Source organism: Patella vulgata, chromosome 2 (assembly GCF_932274485.2).
Source record: "Patella vulgata chromosome 2, xgPatVulg1.2, whole genome shotgun sequence".
Lineage (NCBI taxonomy): Eukaryota > Metazoa > Mollusca > Gastropoda > Patellidae > Patella > Patella vulgata.
In genome coordinates, this window is record NC_065880.2 from 19,319,606 (window position 1) to 19,339,432 (window position 19,827).

The 19,827-nt window shown below is 32.9% G+C and overlaps 1 protein-coding gene across 1 annotated transcript in view; it reads right to left on the reverse strand.

Annotated features, from left to right (window-relative positions):
- The window catches only part of LOC126809678 (heterogeneous nuclear ribonucleoprotein U-like protein 1), a 33,339-nt gene that overhangs the window by 8,634 nt on the left and 4,878 nt on the right, over nt 1-19,827 (reverse strand). The window contains exons 2-10 of the mRNA XM_050534350.2: nt 14,437-14,890; nt 11,523-11,654; nt 10,544-10,631; nt 10,117-10,237; nt 9,450-9,699; nt 9,031-9,160; nt 8,482-8,698; nt 7,602-7,766; nt 324-456 (exon numbers count right to left, since the gene is read on the reverse strand). Of these exons, the coding sequence (XP_050390307.2) occupies nt 324-456; nt 7,602-7,766; nt 8,482-8,698; nt 9,031-9,160; nt 9,450-9,699; nt 10,117-10,237; nt 10,544-10,631; nt 11,523-11,654; nt 14,437-14,849 (1,649 nt within the window). The 5' untranslated portion in view covers nt 14,850-14,890. The remainder of the gene's footprint in view (nt 1-323; nt 457-7,601; nt 7,767-8,481; nt 8,699-9,030; nt 9,161-9,449; nt 9,700-10,116; nt 10,238-10,543; nt 10,632-11,522; nt 11,655-14,436; nt 14,891-19,827) is intronic.

Sequence of the window (19,827 nt, forward strand, 5' to 3'; positions counted from 1 at the left end):
TGTACATAGAATATAAAGTAGTAAAACATAACAGCCAACTAAGACATTTAAAAACATAACATCATTTGGGTTTTTAACACATTAACACAGAAGAAAAAAAACAACTGAAATTAAAACCTGAAATTTTTCTGTCCTAGAAAATGTAGGTATTATGAAAACAGTGTTAGTACTAGGTAGTGCAGTTCTAATCTACTGTTAATTTACTAATAGTCCATGCTGTATCAATATTTGCATTTAATCAAATTCCTGAATTGATGGAAGTAAAATAAAATGAATGGTACTATAAATAAAAATTCAAACTTAATGTGCAGCATTTTACTTACTGTCGCACTAAAGGCTCTGCAGCCTCACGTGGTAGTTCAATGAAGTCAATCCTATCAAATATATTTTCTTCATAAGTAGGGAGAGAGTAGTTAGCTTTCATATCTTGCACAGCAGCCTCCGGCACAAATTTTCCTGGAAACATACACTTTCATTCATGTTTGTTCTCAAAGACATGTATTCACATATTGGCATTTAATAAATAATGAAGCGATAAGCATGGTCACAACTGAATATAATGTGCAATAGTCCAAAATAGAGTCTTAGATTAGCGTATTATAGCTAGCTGTCCAGTTTGTTGTTCCTGCAAATAAACTCAATCATCTGTCGAATTACTCAATTATTTATGTGCTTGAATTAAAAACACTCACTGACACTTTGTTTATGAGATATGCTCCTGAATCATAATTATCAAACATGAAACATGAAATGTTTTTCTGAGAAATTTCCTATTTGAAAAAGGCAAAAATACCGGTACTATAATAGGTTGATATGTGTACAGAGTTTTATACAGATATCTGGAACGGTTTATGAGATATGCTCCGGCAACAAAATCAGGACAGAAGGAGTTCATTTCAATTTCAATCCTAACTGATTCCGTTGTACGCTGAGAAAGTTCCTCTGGATTATCCGACGTGGTTTCCACTTATCAAATGAGATGAAAAACTGAGATCCTGTGTACATTTTGGCATGCACATAAAACCACTCTTGATAGTTGTAATTCGATATAAGAGTAGGATGTAGTGCCGCTGTCAGGGCCAAATTTCCCTCATAGCACAATGCATAGTGTGTGCCAGTCTTCATTAGCCCAGTCCGTGCAGAAAAGTAGGATGTTAAACCTCATTTCATTTCCTTTGGCACAGGATAATAACACAGTCACAAATGCATACTTCTACATTTTGATTTACCATATGCCATGATTGGCCTGGGCTTTCATGCCCCTAAATTTTGATTTACCATATGCCATGATTGGCCTGGGCTTTGATTTAAGACAAATATCACATTCTATTAACAAAATTATTCAAAGTACTAGCGGTAAGTTTGAATGACACAGGCAAATAAATGATGAATAGCTCCGAATATCAGTGGAGTTATCCTTAAAAGCAATTTAAATAATTTCAGAAGGTAATTAAAATACCCCCAGAACAGTGGAGAAAACTAATAATTACTGGAAGTTAGGTTCCAGATAAAAAGAATACAAGTCCCCTAACCATGGATTATATACACATGTCCGTACATGTTTTAAAGCTGAAATAGCAGTGATAAATATATTATAAAGCAAAAACTCTTTCAGTGCATCTTTCAATTTCTAGTTTAAATTACAATAGATATAAATTTATTCCTGAAATAAATGAGAACTGGAATAGTAGAAATTTTTTTAATGTAATCATACATTCTGTGCTGAAAGTAGATAACGTTATTCATACACCTCCCAGCTGCTTTGTCACTCAGACAGCAAAATTATGTATTTCATTTTGTATCTAGACATAATATGTCATTATAAAAATTATGTTCCTAAATCAGTAAACTTCACCTCCAATATTCTTGGCAACATCATCTTGGCTATATCATTAAATTTTTAATGTATGCCCTGATATGTTATTTGATCATTTATCAACTGTTGGATTGCACTTGGTTGTTGTTAACATAAAAAAATCAATCTGTCGAGATTCTAAAACACTATTTTATCTGCCATGTTTTGAGAATATTTTTAAATTGAGTCTTGAGATTTGATTAAACAATATACAAGAACATAGGATTTATTAAAAATTCAAAAATCGATCAAATTTGATGGGTCTTTACATCAATAACGCAAAAAAAATTCTGACCTTTAAAGGGTTATCTACACAAGTTTTGAATTCATCTTCAAATAACAGAACTTAGGACATAATTTCCAGAAGTATTTCAAGATTTATGCCTCACTTAAAATAATGAAGGATATTGTAGACTACGGACAGGATAGCAATTAAAGTGGGAGTAGCACTTATGAAAATCAATATAGTTCCGTTCCAGACACTTTATCATTGTACTCTGGATTTCCTCTATTCCAATGCTTTTGATTACAAAATTAAGTTCACTGGTACTATAACATTTAATCTTGAAACACTAACATTTTTTTTCAGTCTCATCCTTATGAATGGGATACATTGAAATTCTGTGTAATTGAAATGTTCATTAAATTTGATAACCATATGCTTATTTTAACATTATCTGGGTCTACTCTCACTGTAAATGAAGACATATACAATAATTTAATTAAGCTGTATCTTGAGTTGAATCTGAAAATGTTTTGTCTAATAATAAATATATAAGAACCAGAAGCAGAAATGTAACTTATCATATAATAAGCTTATATATGTATCCAGTAGAAAATATGTAACTCAAAGAACAAAAATTTCAATCAAAACTATCCAAATATAATGTCAATCCACAACTGTTTAACGCTAATAATCAATAGCTAAACATGTCAAAACTTAATGTCTAAAAAAACAGGAATTTTTGTACAGAAATATAATTAATTCCCTTCAAAAAATTTATATGTTGTCTCCTGAAATAAAATTTATCTTATCTTGCTCCTGTGGATGATTTTCTATGTCTCAAATATTTTTGCTGAGTTAGTTGCTGTAAACAAAGGCATGGTGTTTTAAAACTATATCTGTAGATTTTGTCACAATTTATATACAACAATTAATTATATTACTTATCCCTTTTGGGTTGATAGTAAATATTTTATCTTCGATATTTATTTCTATGACATAGGCAGACATATCAATAAAGACCAAATATTGTGTCTTCCCAAAGCCACATAACTGGGCAAATAGGAAGCTGAAGATAATAGATTAAAATAAGAACTAGAGAGAGAGAGAGAGAGAAATGGGGTTTAACGTCCACTCGACACAAACTAGGTCATTTCGGGACTAACGTATGGTTTAATTTTATTTCAATAATTCGCTTGCGCGTAGGGGTCTTTAGCAGTGGGAGGAAACCGGAGGACCCAGAGAAAACCCACGAGGTTGGACAGGCGACCCTACTCCTTGTCACGTACAACCGGGGAATCAAAACCACGCCAGTTGACTCAATGACAGACTTTATGATACAGTGCGCACATGCTAACCATTCAGCCATCCAACCCCCCAAAATATGAACTAAAGTATATAATTTTGGTATAATCGATAGATATAAAGAAAAACAAATCTAATCATGTCCTAACAAAACAGTGCTATATTGTATATACAGTATATATTCTACAATATATTTGTTAACCCTATATCATCAATAAACATTTAAATGCTGTTTTTCCTTAGTACAATTCCATATATTCTTGCACTTCCCCCGCATTGAAATCATTCCTAAATTCCTATGTCTCTGATGCCTTTCTTAGTCTTCATTAATTTTTGGTTTTGTAAAGCATGAAATTAGATAAACGTAATGAATAATTCTTGCTCATTATATCCTTTAACATGTAAGAGTTTGACTATCACTTGTCAATACCTGCAATGGTTTTTTTCAAAATTTTCCTTGTAATTATTGGCTTCACACAAAATTGAAAACAACATCTTGCATTGGTTTTCATGGGCTGATTCTCTATTCTTTAGCACCTAGAAATGGACACAAAAAGTTCGCAGCGTATATAATAATGTAATATGAATATACATTCAATTGTTTCTGTTTTTACTGTAATTTCTAATCAGTTATGTTCAGGAAGTATTCTCCTCTGAAATATGTTTATCCTCGTTCATCGAGTCGCTTCATTACAATTAAATATTGGATATCAGAAGCCCATCTTTTCTTGGTAAGATAACAACATCAATGTTGATTTAAATTGACCAATAAGTCATGTTTGCAATGTCGAAGACTGCGCATGATATTGAGTTAAAGACTTGGCTACTTTAAAAAAGATTCTATATAGAGAAATAGGACATTAACGTATGAAAATTGATAATCAAGTTTTGCAAATTGCTTATGCCGGGTTCCCATTGTCCCTATTGAGTCCACGATCTGCTATGTGCAGATACGTTTGGATACGGTCAACACGATGGCTACAACTGACCTCAATATATGATAAATCCTGATAGGATCATCATGATTACTTCACAATTAAAACCACAATTTTGTGTTAAGAGGAAACCTAATATTGTCAAATTGGAGAAAAACTGTTTTGAATTAGTTCCATCGGTATTGGGATTTTTTTCATATTTCTTGTATATATATGCTAACAGCAAAAAAGGAAGGGATAAGAAGTGCTAAACCCAGCATACCAACACTCTTCTTATCATCTATACAAATTTCAAAAAATTATCAAACTCTAAAATAACAAATTTTACAAAAAAATCCCTATTCACAATACATCAAAGAACATTTAACAGAAAATATATAGAAATTCCAGATGCACATCTTTAGAAACCAAAACAACAATTAAAATAACATGTTTGATGCATAAATAAATACACATATCAAAACTCCTAATACATACAGTATAATATTAAATGTAAAAATCATACATTCTGAAATTGTTTCCTGAAATAAATTACGCTCAACAATTGCTTCTAAACATTTGTCTCAAAATAAAATAACAAAGCACTATTTCTGAAAAGGAGAGAGCTGAAAAAAAAAAAAAATAAGAACAAAAAAACTTGCTCATATAATCAATTCATATTATGAGCCCTAGATAAGTCAACAAAATTTTGTCTTCGAACTTAATAAAAAGAATACAAACTGCATAAAACTGACAAAACTTCAAACTGCCAATTGTAATAAAAAAAAACCCTCCAAACTGTCAATTCAAACACAGACAAAACATTTTTTAATAGCCACAAAACAGGTCTTTTTGGGATAAGCATATAGTATTCTATTTCAATAATTTATTTGTCCCCGCAGTTTTTTTTTTACCAATGGAAGGATACTCGAAAAGCCTGACACTTCCATTTCTTACAAATCTTATGATCTACAGTGAACCTGTATGTTAATGTCCGGAACTGTAACCCCAATGACCTATGGCATCAATAATATAAATACTTGAAATTCTTAACTTATTTCACCACATCAAACTCTTTCTATGTATAAGTGCTTTTGTTTCCTTCTGTTTGTTAACAAAACAATGAGTAGGAATTTAAATAGGATAACTTTATGAAATTGGTGTGATCTAGAAACATGTATATATGGCTTTAAAGGGACAATAACACTCTTGCTGGCTTGAAAGCTCCAGAAAATAAATAATATCTCTATCTATGTACTAGATGTTTAAGTGTCCTACCTGTTGTGTAAATTATCCATTACATCCTATTTTACTTGTCCAGAGGGTTCGAAAATATTTTTAAATCGAAGCTTCATTTGAAAAGGTTTACGTTAGACGTTTCAAACCATTATGTTGAATTTTTCAAAATTTTTAAATAAGGTGTGTTAAGATGAAATTAGTATCATCAATTAATTGAAATATTCTAAAATAGTACAATTTCTGGACCAGAATAAAGATTGGGACATATTATTCAGTGGTATTGAGCCTTTAATGAAAGAAAACATTGTGGTAACTACAATTCCTCGGTTTGAAGGATATATATATGATAGGAATGAGTATCAGATGGTGTTTTATGAACTAGTTCCTCTGTATAACCAACAGTCAACCAAATAGTCATTTATATCTTTAGTTGTGCAGAATAAATAAATATATTAAATATATATCTGAAAGTAAAGATCTGAAAACAAAATATTTTCTTCAGATGGCTAGTACACTAGGCCTTTTTTTTCGATGAATGGCAAATTAACCCTTATCAACATATACCACATTTCATACTCAAGTAAGCAAACCCAATATTCTACACAAAAAGATAGAATACAACACAGACAAGTATGTATTAAAAAATCTAACAGTGTTCCAGGCTGGTGTATTTTATGACTAATAACAATTATGAAACATGTATCCTAATCCTTTAACAAACTAACTTTACCCAGCTTATACTTGTCATTTATCTTGAAAATATAAAATTTAAAAAGAAAAAATGCCTGAAATAAAACACTGAAAACAAAATTTATTGTAAATTTTTTCTTTCTTCTTTAATCTATGTCAACAAAATAGTGTTTTTAATTGAGAAAAATGTCAACTTTAGATTAGAGATGAGCCGATAGGGTTGTTATAAAAAAAATCAATATCATACTTTTAGTAAAGCTACCGACAGATAGAAATACTGAAAATTAGTATACTAAAAATTTCTTTGACGAGAAACCATTTATCATTGAAGATAAACTTTGGGAAAAACTCACAGATTCTTCTTTGAAACGACAGTTCAATATTATATTTAGGTCTCTAATACAAGTAAGTGTTTATTGTAATATAAACTGAAGATAACATCATAAACAGAGTTATTTTTAGTTACACAAAAGATCTGGCATAACGATTGACAAGCTGCCTAATTATAACTTTATACTAACTATACATTTTTGAAATTCAATTAAAATTTATTGATCTTGAAATTACCATCTGAAGTTATTAAGTTAGAAACTACATTAAATGATAAATTACAAAATGTATTCATTTGATTATTCATAGATATTTATGTTTTTTTCTCCAACAAGTAAAAAAAAAAAAAAGCAAATTAATTTTACAACAGTTACTATACTGTGTACCATAATAAAATCAAGATTTGAAATAATAAAAAAAGAATCGCACAATTATGCATTTCTTTAACTTGATATTGTAACCATATTTTTTTTATTCTGCAGCTATAAAAAATGATCCACAAGCTGACTACATTCAGACACGCTCATACCAAAAATAACTGTGGATCAATAATGATACCACTGTCAAAGGCAATAGTTACATTAGGTAGTTCAACTGTAAATGCTGGAAAGTTGATAAAATTTGGGAGTAATTTAAATTTCATAAAGAGGGTGACAGTAAAGCACTGCAATAATTTATACAAAATCAAATTGAATCAGCTATCTTGGATTCAATCATGGCAAAAATATTACAAAGTTCAAGAAGAATTGCTCAAACTCCAACAATGATGTAATTAGTAGGATGAATATCTGAAGGCCAATCTCATTTTTAAAAAGGACTTGTTATATGATACATAATCTAAGATGCGTACAAGTCACATCTTAAAAGCACAATATAATTTCTTTACAATTGAATATATGTCAAAACATAAGAAAAAATGATCAATAACAGCCATTAAAGATAGATATTATAACCAATAATCGGCTCATCTCTACTTTAGACCCTGTAATAAAATGATAATTTTCATTTTGTTCAAGATGAGTCAATTGTTTTATAATATACAAACCATCTTCATGTGTTCTTTTATATGATCTTCTCTCTAATTCTTGGTTATCAGGTTGTAGGACAGCAGCAATGCGATAAAATTTTTGAAAGTCTTTCATTTTGCGTTTTCTAGCAGAAGCGTACACATTGGTTTGATCTAAGATATAATTTCTCTTCTTTTTACAAGCTACAAATATAACAAGGTCATTTTAGATGAAAAGAGATCAGTTTCAGGTGATAAATTTCAAATAAAAGTAGGAAATATTTTCATTACCAATACACTGATAAACCAGTCAGATTGATGAACTAGGTCTATTTGTCAAATTACACAATAACAGACAATACAGTAATCAAGATTACCCACATTCTTTATATTGTCTACCTTATGTTGAGCAGTTTTCTGGAATATCCAATAAAACCATACCATATTTAGCTCATGGTTCAGTTGAACTAACAGTCATAATTCTGGGGAAATTGAACTATTATTCTGAGGTATTGATTGAGTATCTACATTCTTGTTAAAGCGAGTCATGTATTTCCTAAATATTTGTGAATAAGACTGTTTTCCATGTCAAAAAATTGCTTCCTCTCCAAATTCGGATACCATTATTTAGACTTATGGTGCATCCAAGACTACTAATTGATTTAAATAGCTAATGAAGTAAAACAAAAGAGAATATTTAAAATGTAAAAAAATTTATGGCATCCATTGGTATCTCCAATAATCCACCTAAAATAACACTATGTTTACATCAGAGTCTGTGGCTACAAAATGACCAGTCTACTGATGAACACATGAAGAAAATAATTTAAATTCTAGAGCAATAAACTATTATGCTCTTGACGATGTTATAATGAGATATGGAGATAACTATTTACAGACAAAACAAAAAGTAATCTACCTATTTTAAACAATCTATTTAAGCATTTAGTTGATTTGTCGATCAAGACTTCCCATCTTCCATGATAGTTTCTTTTTCTTGGCAAACCCATAACTTTCATCTTATCAATAAGAGTATCAGATCCAACAACATTATAACGTTTTTCAGGATGAGATTTCTCCATATTAATACCCCACAGGGTTTTGCCTGCTCCTGGTAATCCAACTATCATTATCATCTAAAATCATGAAAAATTATATAAATAAGTGTTTATTTCTTGGAAGTAGAATTTTATCCCCAACTTCTGTTCTTTGAATTACAAATCCCTTAGTAACTTTAATTATGACTTGATACACATCAAGGAATGGGTTAAAGGCATTATCTCTGACATGTGGCAACTAGTTGGAAAAATGTAGCATTTTAGTTGGGAGTTCACATCTCTAAGCACAAAACTATCACAGTGCGAAAGCTGTGCAACCCAGATTATTTACAATGAATGTAGATGATTAAGCTATAATCTCTCAATTACAGAAAAAAATGGCTGCCATTCAGACAGAATACATTTTTTACCTCACAATCTTCAAACCTCTCTGGCTCCAATAAACCACGTACTAGTTGAAAACCCGGTAATTTATTAATATATGTATAACCTCTTGGTGGTGGAAACCAAGGATCTATCTGACCAAAATTCACTCGGAATCTGAAACAAACAGAAAAGGTTATTGCATTTTATCTGAAATGATCATGACTTAAATTTCTGTAAATTATTCTTTGATAATTGTAGGATGTTAAACCCTATTTCATTGTTAATTAAACATTGTTGGTAGTGGCATACCATATTGCAAAGTTCAATTTCCAGGTAAAAATCCATGCCGACAGCAGCTAAGATTCTGTGACATAATCAGTGGCAAATAACTTTATAAATAATGTTGTCTCCTGTCTAGATACATTATAAAAGACACATAAACACAATTAACACATAATTTTACCTAGAATTTTTAGACAGGACATGTGGAAACAGTGCCATTTTATCATTTCCAACCTGGTATCCATGAATAGGCAAGGCAATTCCTAACCATGTGCCATTCTTTAAGTAAGATATAGTAGCCGGAGTAGAATCTAGGTCCAACATAGCACCTATAACATCACCAGCTCCAAATATTTCACCATAATTACTAAATTTACAATTTGTAGAGAATTTCCCTGTTCCACCATATCCGTATGACATGGGTTCTTCTCCTGATATAAATAAACAAAAACATAAGCTACATACAGCTGGTATCTGAAAAACATGCCTTGTATAACCTACACAAATTATGCAATCAAATGTGAAGGTATGGCCTATTTACTGTGTCTGAAAGAATCAGTTCAAAATGTTTAGGAATTTGGAAATGATAGTGATAGCCAATCTAATAGGATTAAGTAACTCTTTCCGAGTGCTCACCTGGGACCAGAATTAACAAGGTTTTTCTGCACTAAAATACATTGGCTTTATTTCCCGACATAATCTTATGCCTAGTATTTTTACTTCAGCTATATTTCAATGCTTGTAATTCCTTTTATGCACCAAATACATAACCAGGTGATACTTAATGCATATACATACAACTTAAACCGATATATAGTGTTAATCTTACAGCAATTATAAATACTTACCTAACTGAAAGGAACTAGAGTTAACAGACCAACCCACACGTATAATATGCGGGTTTGTTTCTTCATGATCATGTCCAAAATCTACAGGCAAATTTTCTGTAATATGCACTTCATAAAATACCTATAGTAGTATAAACATGGTTTGATATTACATCATTAGAGAGATATCAGGCACTTGATAATTATTCATTTATATTACCAGAGATAGAATAAAGAATTTTACTTCAACTACTCCATATAATTCAGAAAGGTTATAAAAATGTTTAAATTTCAGGATTGACAGTAATTAACTATATGCCTTTGAGTAAATCAGATTTAGTTGTTGTTCCTAATTCTGTTCAGATCAAGTATCAGTTTAGTATAGTTTAAGATTGTAGCTTAAATATCTTTTATAATATGAAGACAAACGCATTCAAAATATTTGTACCTTTCCTGTACACACACCATGTGTACCTCTAGCACCAGCCCACGTAAAACAGAATCCTGGCGGATCAGTTAATGGGCATCCACCATACCTATAAATAGAACAAGACATTCATCAACTTAAAACTAGCGGTTGTCATGCAAGATATGTCCACATTTTGCAAGAGATGGTCAGAGAACAAGCTAAATATGAGATTTTTCGTACAATCAGGGGCCATAATCCAAGAAATGATCCAATACACACAAATTTCGAAAGGAACCATGATCTTTGGGTTATAAACATACATTTTTAGTTTTGTCAAAATTGGATAAAAATTCTGACCTCTATAGTGTGTACAATCTAAAAATATGATTTTTCATATAATCAGGGGCCATAATCCATGAAGTTATCGTCTGATAGATTCTGATATATTGAAAGAAACCATGATCTTTAGGTTATAAACATACACTTTTAGTTTTGTCAAAATTGGATAAAAATTCTGACCTCTATATTGTCCACAATCTAAAAATATGATTTTTCATATAATCAGGGGCCATAATCCATGAAGTTATCTTCTGATAGATTCTGATATATCGAAAGGAACCTGTAGAGTGTCCACAAGCAAAATGTGATCGGACGGACAGGAGAATTTACAATATACGTCCACATGAAAATGTGGGCGAATAAAAAGAACAATATATCACAATTCAGTATCCAGTAGCTCTTAGTCTTAATGACGTTTATAACAGATATTGAAAAGATTTATGATGATCACTGTATTGCTTAGTTTCAAAAGACAGAGAGAGAAATGGGGTTCAACATCAACTCGACACAAACTAATATATGGTTCAATTTTATTTCAATAATTCGCTTGCGTGTATGGGTCTTTAGCAGTGGGAGGAAACCGGAGGACCCAGAGAAAACCCACAAAGTTTTTGGCCATCCAACCCCCTGCCTAGTTTCAATAAATGTATATTCATTTGATTAGTACAAATATATTTACCCATCATTGTCAATTTCAAGATGTAGGTCAGAGTTGTAGGTATCTAAAGACATAGGTGCTTTATCTCGTGATCTATCATCAACCATATCAAGGGTTTTAGAATCAACTTTTTGTAGTTCAGCACCTGCATATCTGAAATAAAAATCAGGTACAGTAGTACCACTTAGGGGAAACCATGCCAGAAAATTCTGATCAACTTTCCCAACCAACATTGGGATTGAACACGGGACATACAGGTTAGCGAGCCAACCTCGTGGTCAATGAGGCACTGTGGCTTCATAAACTCAAAGAAGAAAGTCTCTAAGCTATTTGCGTACAAGTAGCAGCCATTTTGTCAAGCGGTTTCTGTCTTTTTTTCACAATATTCGAACGCAACCATTATTAATGTGTAACGGTAAACTTTTTTTTAAAACAGACAAAAATTGTGACCTCTAGCTTTCCACAAGCTAAAAAACCTGATTTTTTCATAAAATCAGGGACCATAATCCAGGAAGTTACGGTCCGATATGCGCAAATATCGATAGGAACCAAGATCTTTGGGTTATAAACGTACATTTCATGTGTATCAAAATAAAAATTGTCCACAACCTTGGTAATACATACTTTTAGACTATTTGCATTACGAAATTTGAACTTAACCTTCATTGAGGTTTAACAGTTATATTCTTAAACATTGTTCAAAATTGAATGCAAATTAGTACTTTTAGAGAGTCAACAAGCTAAAATCATGATTTTTCAAACAATTAGGGGTCATAATCCTTGAAGTTGAGTTCCGATATGTGCAATTATCGAAAGGAACCAAGATTTTTGTGATGTAAACATAAAATTAAAGCTTTATCAAAATCGGATCAAACTTGTGACCCCTAGAGGGTCACAACATTGATAATTGATATGCCATAATTTTACACCATTTGTGTACGAGGAGTGGCCATTTTGTCCGGCAGTTTCTTTCCGATTTTCACAAAATTCTAACTCAACCATCATTATGGTGTAACAGTGACATCTTCGAAAGTATTTTTATTGAAATCGGAGATCTTTGTGAGATAGACCTATATTTCAAGTTTTGTCAAAATCAGATAAAAATTGTGACCTGTAGAGTGCAGGGGTTGAAATGTTTGTAAAATTGTACTTGTCTCAGGTGACAAGTAGAAATATTTTTTACTTGTCACTTGGTCATATTAAGTTGTCACCACTGATTTTCGTTTTTAATAAAAAAAATAAAAAAAAATTAATAATAAATAAACTTATTGTATTTCAATTTCATTTGTAAGAAATGCTTACAATCAGACTCTGTGTTCACTTTAGCACATTTTAGCGGAAGTAATGAAACAAATGACGACTGTTTTCTCACTCGAGAATCTTCGCTATTCCGACTCGTTCCTTGTCCGCACATTTCCAACTCATGGTGATAATAATATAATTTGAAATAATACGGTATCCAATCAGGCATGCATGTATATTTTACATCCCAAATGAACCACGGCAAACGGAATTCAACGATCAAAATATTTAATTTTCTTCGGGAAGAATTTTCTAATATATTTTATTTTTTAATACAAAACGAAACATTAAATGATAGGCTTTATATATATATATAATTGATGTATGCCGCCTGTTCAATCGTGGTTGTGATTGTCATTCAAATTTCAAGGTAATTAATGGTCAAGCAAGGACATATATACATGTATACGATTAGAATTTTAAGATTTTTTACCGCCATGTACCTCAAAACATTATCGACAAAATTAAATTTTAATCACAACTTCCATTTTAATATCGTAAATCGCCAATTTGACGACCTACAGCTGAGCCATGATTGCCATGGAGTTATGTAATATTGACTGTGATTGGGTGATTAAAAAGGAATAGCCAATGGCAATAAGGCTTTCAAGGTCTCAGTAGTGTTACTATTTTAATGCAAAGAAACCTTTCCCAGACGTATGGAGCAAACTTAAAAGGACCATATAAGTTTCAGTCTTGTCAATCAGGGAGAAATTCGCCACCACACTACTATGGAGATAAACGGACAGCTTGTCGCGTGCTGTTAAATAACGTCTAATTATTTGTTTTAAAATGAAAAGTTCCCCTCTTCCAATTTTACTGGAATGGATAAAACAGATATACATTTTTACTATTTAAGCCTGAATTGTTATAGATATTATTCTAGTTGTCGCCGGCGAAGTAGATTTTTTTTCTACTTGTCCATTGAAAATGTTATTTGGATTCGACAAGTAGACAAGCGTTATTTCGACCCCTGGTAGAGTGTCCACAAACAAATTGTGGAAAGACGTCCGTCCTCACAACAAAAATATATGTCCACATGTAAATGTGGGTGTATAAAAAGTTACAAACTATGATGATACATATATTTCCATACTATTACTAGTATTACTACATCATGGTTTTCTTATGAACGAATTTCATTTGATTTAGGATCATTTACCATCAAATTCAAATTTCAGCCAGTGGTTGTTCAGTACCCATATAGGTACCTTGTTTCTGCTATTCATAAAGAAAACAAAACCTTACACTTCATGTAACCTCAAATCAAGAGTAAGTTGGAAATGTAAAGTTTATTAGAAAGAGATGAGTCCTGGTGGACAGAAATGACATTAACTCTTTATAATCGATCTAAAAACGTGAACCCCTCTGTTGTCAAAATAAGATAGCTGTCCAAATTTCAGGATATTAAATTTTTTCAAGGTTCAAGTCAACTGTAGATGAATTTCTATTCAAGCCCATACCATTTTACCCATTCTTCTTCACTATTTATCTTTATTTCTATGATCTTGATACCCGGTACTTGCGGTATATCCCTCAACTCTTTTTGCCATGATCACAGAACTATTGTTGACAAAGATCTCATTTTGAATCAAAAATACACACCACATAAATGAAAGTCAATTACACTTACCTGCTTGCATCTTCATTTCCAACTAAACCTCTTTTCAGATCCATCAGATTAGCCATGGCACCCATTGTTAAACCTGGTGGCATCTGCATACCAGCTGGCAGTCCTTGAGTCATTCCAGAAGCAAGTCCATGGGTCATGCCAGGGGAAAGTGATGGTGTCATTCCTGTCATTCCAGGCATACCAGTTGCCATAATGGGCATGGCCCCTGATGTTGTAACAGGATTACCATGAGCTACTGCGAGTTGTGCTGCTGCCAATTGTTGTGGATTCATCATCTGTAAAGATGGATGGGGAAGAACCCCTGGAGCCATTCCACCCATTCCTGGTGGAGCCATTTGTAATGCATTAGCTGGCATGGCCACCATATATGGCCTTGGTACCACCATTGGTACAAAAGCCGGATATTGATTCATTTTGATTTGTATCTTTACTCTGTTATTTTATCATTTCAATTCTGAAAAGAGAAATACAAAATATATACCATAAACAAACATTGGTCATTATAATGTTAGACAACGACTAAATCAGCTTAAAATTGGATGATTAGCTGCACCCGCATATACCCAATAACTGACACCATAATGAAAACAAATCGTGAATCATGGAATGCCAGTTAACTCGCCCACAAGCAAACGCTTCCACACAAAAAGTCTGGTTATGTTTTTCACAAATAATAAAATATGCTGTTGAGTCGTCCACACAACATTGTGTATGTCAATGTTATGGATAAGGATAGTATTCATAGTGATTATAATTAATTGTATTGAGTGATGCTTTATCGTCATATCCATGTGGTTTTCACAGCATTTGATATAAGTATAATTTTCATGATAACAATTGGGAGGCTTAGATCGCGATTCTAGAGTAGTCGCATTACGTCTAATTTAATAGGCTAATGCCAATGGCCGAAAGAAAGAGGATAACACAAAGAATTTCTCTGGAACTAAATTCCATCCAGAGGTTCTGAGCTATATTCTACATAGAAGACCAACGAATGATGTATTGTATTTTGGGATCAGGATTAAATGATTATTTCACTGCATGCTACTGTTTGTTACTGTTAGTGTGTATCATAATCATTTCATACTCATACTATAGAATGTACATGTATAGACCTGGTACTACTAGTACTAATATAGTTCAGCTCTGAACGTAGGTCTCCTTACAATCGACCTCTACGTTCAGTAACCATTGAAAAGTTGCGAATCTTCAGTCATTTACTGCTTTGCCTAGCCCAATTACAATCAAATTTTTTCAAAAAATTTCAATTTTGTTTCAACCGCTTACCTAAATTTCGTTTCGTCTTTTATGGTCGAGTTACGTAAATTTGTGCGTTACCCTATATTTAATCCAGAGTGTCTTGAGGTTTCGTTCACACGTAACCTCAAGATTCCTGAAGCTGTACTTATTTGGAGCGAACTGCGACTGAATTGTTGGCACATCAAATAGCCTCAAGCTGAAAGGCGTCAGTCGATAAATTCTAAATGCATGTCCTACCTTATTGTGTGATCCATCTCTGAACAACAATGACACTTACTGACAAACAAACGTTGTTCAGTGAAACAGACTTATCCAATATTACATACACCAACATTTCTTTCAGTCGCAATGTTGAGATAGTTTGACCTTTTTTTGACGTCATATCCTCCGCATTAAAATTTGAGGACACCTGTGGCTGTTTTACGCGAAACAAAGTGCATTTTTGTACAATATTTCTATGGATTGTGTATATGTACTGTTTTTGTAGAGATTTTATATCGGGATAGAAGACGATGTTTATTGAAGGAATAATTAGGTCGCTCTTCACATGTAGTTGAAAATACACGTCCTTGACAATTTATAAATGCCGTAGCTAAAATTAGCTGACATGGCACAACTGCCTTTCTTTATATTTAACAAATACTGTTGTCATTTTCCGTCACTGAACGTGCAATTTTTATATTTGTAGATAGACAAATGGCCCGTGCAATGATTTTCCGTGTCAATTTATCTGGTTCTAATTGTGTTTGGTCGTACTGTCATAAGTATAAAATTTACAGAGTCTTCATGGAGTAATAAAGTCATCGAAATTTGTTTTCCTTTCGATCATTTAGTTATTCGTGTTCCCAACGGTTGCCATCATGTCAACCATAACTAAAATTGATTCATCAAATTTCCTACGGCTCTGCCATAACCGTCTATAATAAGGGCACTATTTTAGAAAGTGAGCATTCTTATGAAAAAATAAATTATAACTGTAGGCTCGGGACACTATTTACAACTAAATCTTGCATTTCTGAATTATTGACCTCATCCCAAGCCCAGCCACCCCTGAACGACTGTATGATATTGAAAAGTTATTACCTATGCATTTCATGCGTCTACATGTATATAAAAGGCATAATTTTTTGATACGTGTACATGGACAACGGTGCAATTTGGGCTATTTTTATTACCGTGGCAGTCCGTGTTTGCTTCAGCTTTTACTTTTTAAGACAGTTTTGCCGTTGCCGTGGTAAATTCTAGCATTGGCGGTATGATTGAGATTATTATTTATAAAATGTTATTAAATGTTAATTACAATATAAATCCTTAAATTTGTCAGCGTTCGTAGAATGTTTCATCGCTACCGGTTGATTATGATAGCTTCTGTCTTGTCAATGTCACTTGACATTTTCCTGCTTTTTCTATCTATAGAGTTGAAAATATCTATAATAAAGCACTGAGTCTTGTATCACACACACGGCAACTAAAATAAAAGGGCTGATTGCCATTTTAAGTAAGAGACTAGAGAGAATGCCTTGTTCACAATCTGAATAACATTTTATGAAAAGATATTTGGCTGCCGAGACATTTTGAACAGATATCGGCTACGCAAATATCGGGAGAATTTCTTCTGATAGGCTACTCATTGGGCAATTAGGCTACTGAATGGTGAAACCGATAATTGGACCATCACTAAAAATTTACAATGATTAAAAATTTCGTTTCGTTTAACGAATTCCGTTCATAATGTGCACCATGCCAGATTTCAACTTTTGCCAATGTAGGTCATTTCCTGTTTCACTGTGTTTTGTCAGTTGTAGGCGAAGATTTTTGTGAAATCTCTTAAAATAGACAACAAAAAAGATTTTTCGAAACATAGATGGATATGATATTTAAGTTTAACGTGTTAGCAGTGCAGATAACTGAAAATTGTGAACCTTGCCGTCCTCTGAAAGAAGTAAACTAGTTATCAACTTTTGCGACGAGCTTTTGACTATTCAGATGTTAGATGTTACGTCGTCAGAATATCAAATAGTAACATCTAAATTGTTGGATTACCCTTAGATAACACATCTCATCTCTCAACCCTCCGTGTTTCGAGATGAGAATTGTTCCCATTATCTTCAACGTAGCAGCTCCGGGAGTGATTCACTCCCGCTAGTTTTAAACAAAATTGAAATGAAATGAAATGTAGTTTTATGGCACGTCAGCTCCAACCGGGCTATATTGCGCCAAACATATGGTGAATATTACGAAAAGGGCTAAATTATATCACAGAAAAACATTATATGCATAAATAAAAACAATATCACAGTTAGTAAAATTAAAAATAAAATACAACTTTTATGCATATATAAATATTAAATACAAAAATGAAATGATATATATATATACAATTAAAATTTATGATAAAATCCTGTCTCTTTTAAAAAGTCTAACACTTTACCATATAGACCCGGTTGGGCAAACATGTGATGTAATGACTGACAACGGTAAAAATTTGATCTAATATTCTTGAAATGCTTGCACTCAATCAAAATGTGCTTAACTGTCAAAGGAACATGACAGTGTTCACATTCTGGTTGAGGCTCTCGCTTTAAAATGAAAATATGAGTTAAAAAAGTATGACCAATGCGAGAGCGACACAAAACAACTTCATCTCTCCTGTTAGTTCTATAGGAGTTAGGCCAGTCTCCTAAGAGAGGCTTAATGTGATGAAGTTTGTTTGTGCCTGCAAGATTCCAAGACCGTTGCCAGCGGCCATAAATAAAAAGATTGATTGAAGATTTAAAATCAGAAAATGGTAAAAGGAATTGTGATATGGGAAGATCTAAAGCAGACTTGGCAGCTAAGTCTGCTAGATCATCCCTTTAATATCAACATGATTGGGGAGCCAGCAAAGGACAATGTCCTTGATGATGAACTCGTGTGATAGTAGCAGACGATAAATATCTGCTACTAATGGGTGCACAAACTGTTTGTTGTTTATTGCCTGAGAGAGAGAGAGAGAGAGAGAGAAATGGGGTTTAACGTCCACTCGACACAAACTAGGTCATTTCGGGACTAACATATGGTTTAATTTTATTTACATAATTCGCTTGCGTGTAGGGGTCTTTAGCAGTGGGAGGAAACCGGAGGACCCGGAGAAAACCCACGAGGTTGGACAGGCGACCCTACTCCTTGCAACGTACAACCGGGGATTCGAAACCACGCCAGTCGACTCAATGACAGACTTTATGATACAGCGCGCGCACGCTAACCATTCAGCCATCCAACCCCCCGTTTATTGCCTGTAAAGAGGACAAAGAATCAGTAAATATAACATGTTTGACAATATTTTTCATCAAAACAACGATTGATTATTGTTATTTATAATATTTCTGCCACACCCAACTACAATTAAGCATATAATCCTACTTGAAACGGGCACAAATCGTTGTATTTAAAATCGAGGCGTTAAGCCGTTACTAAGACCGCCATCTTTTTAAACAGCAGACGTTTAACGCTGTCATCATGAAGGCGGGGCTAAATAGAAGGCTTTTATAACAGCCAATCAAAAAGTGGAGAACATGTCAACACACAAAATGACATCCACATGTTATATCCGCGAATCATTTCAGAAAATAAAATCAAATTACGGCGATAATGTTGAATTAAAACCTGAACAAGAAATTATTTTGGACCTGATAATAAATGACAAGAAGGATGTTTTTGCTTTATTACCGACAAGATTTGGCAAATCATTGAATTATATATTAATTCCATATATTTCAAATGAAGTAAAAGGGGTGTGTAGTGTCGGCGCATGTCTAAAGCACTCTAACTATGAATGGATTTAAATGGCGGTGTATGTCAGACAAAAACAACGCTTCATTAATTCAAACGTGAATATTTGGAGTTACTGTCTGTTCCAGGTTATACTCCGACTCGAAAAATCCTTGCCATGCCTTCATTTTTTAATTAAAATGGCTAAAACTTTGTGACATACCTGGAATCGTCACCCCTTTGATTTCTTCCCTTAGAATAAATGACTAGAACTCCGATAAAATCCAGTATTCTCTTGTAAATTTCATATATTTCGACATTGTCACTTTCTCAGAACATAAACATTTCAACTACGCGTGCGTTAAATGGGGCACTTGCATT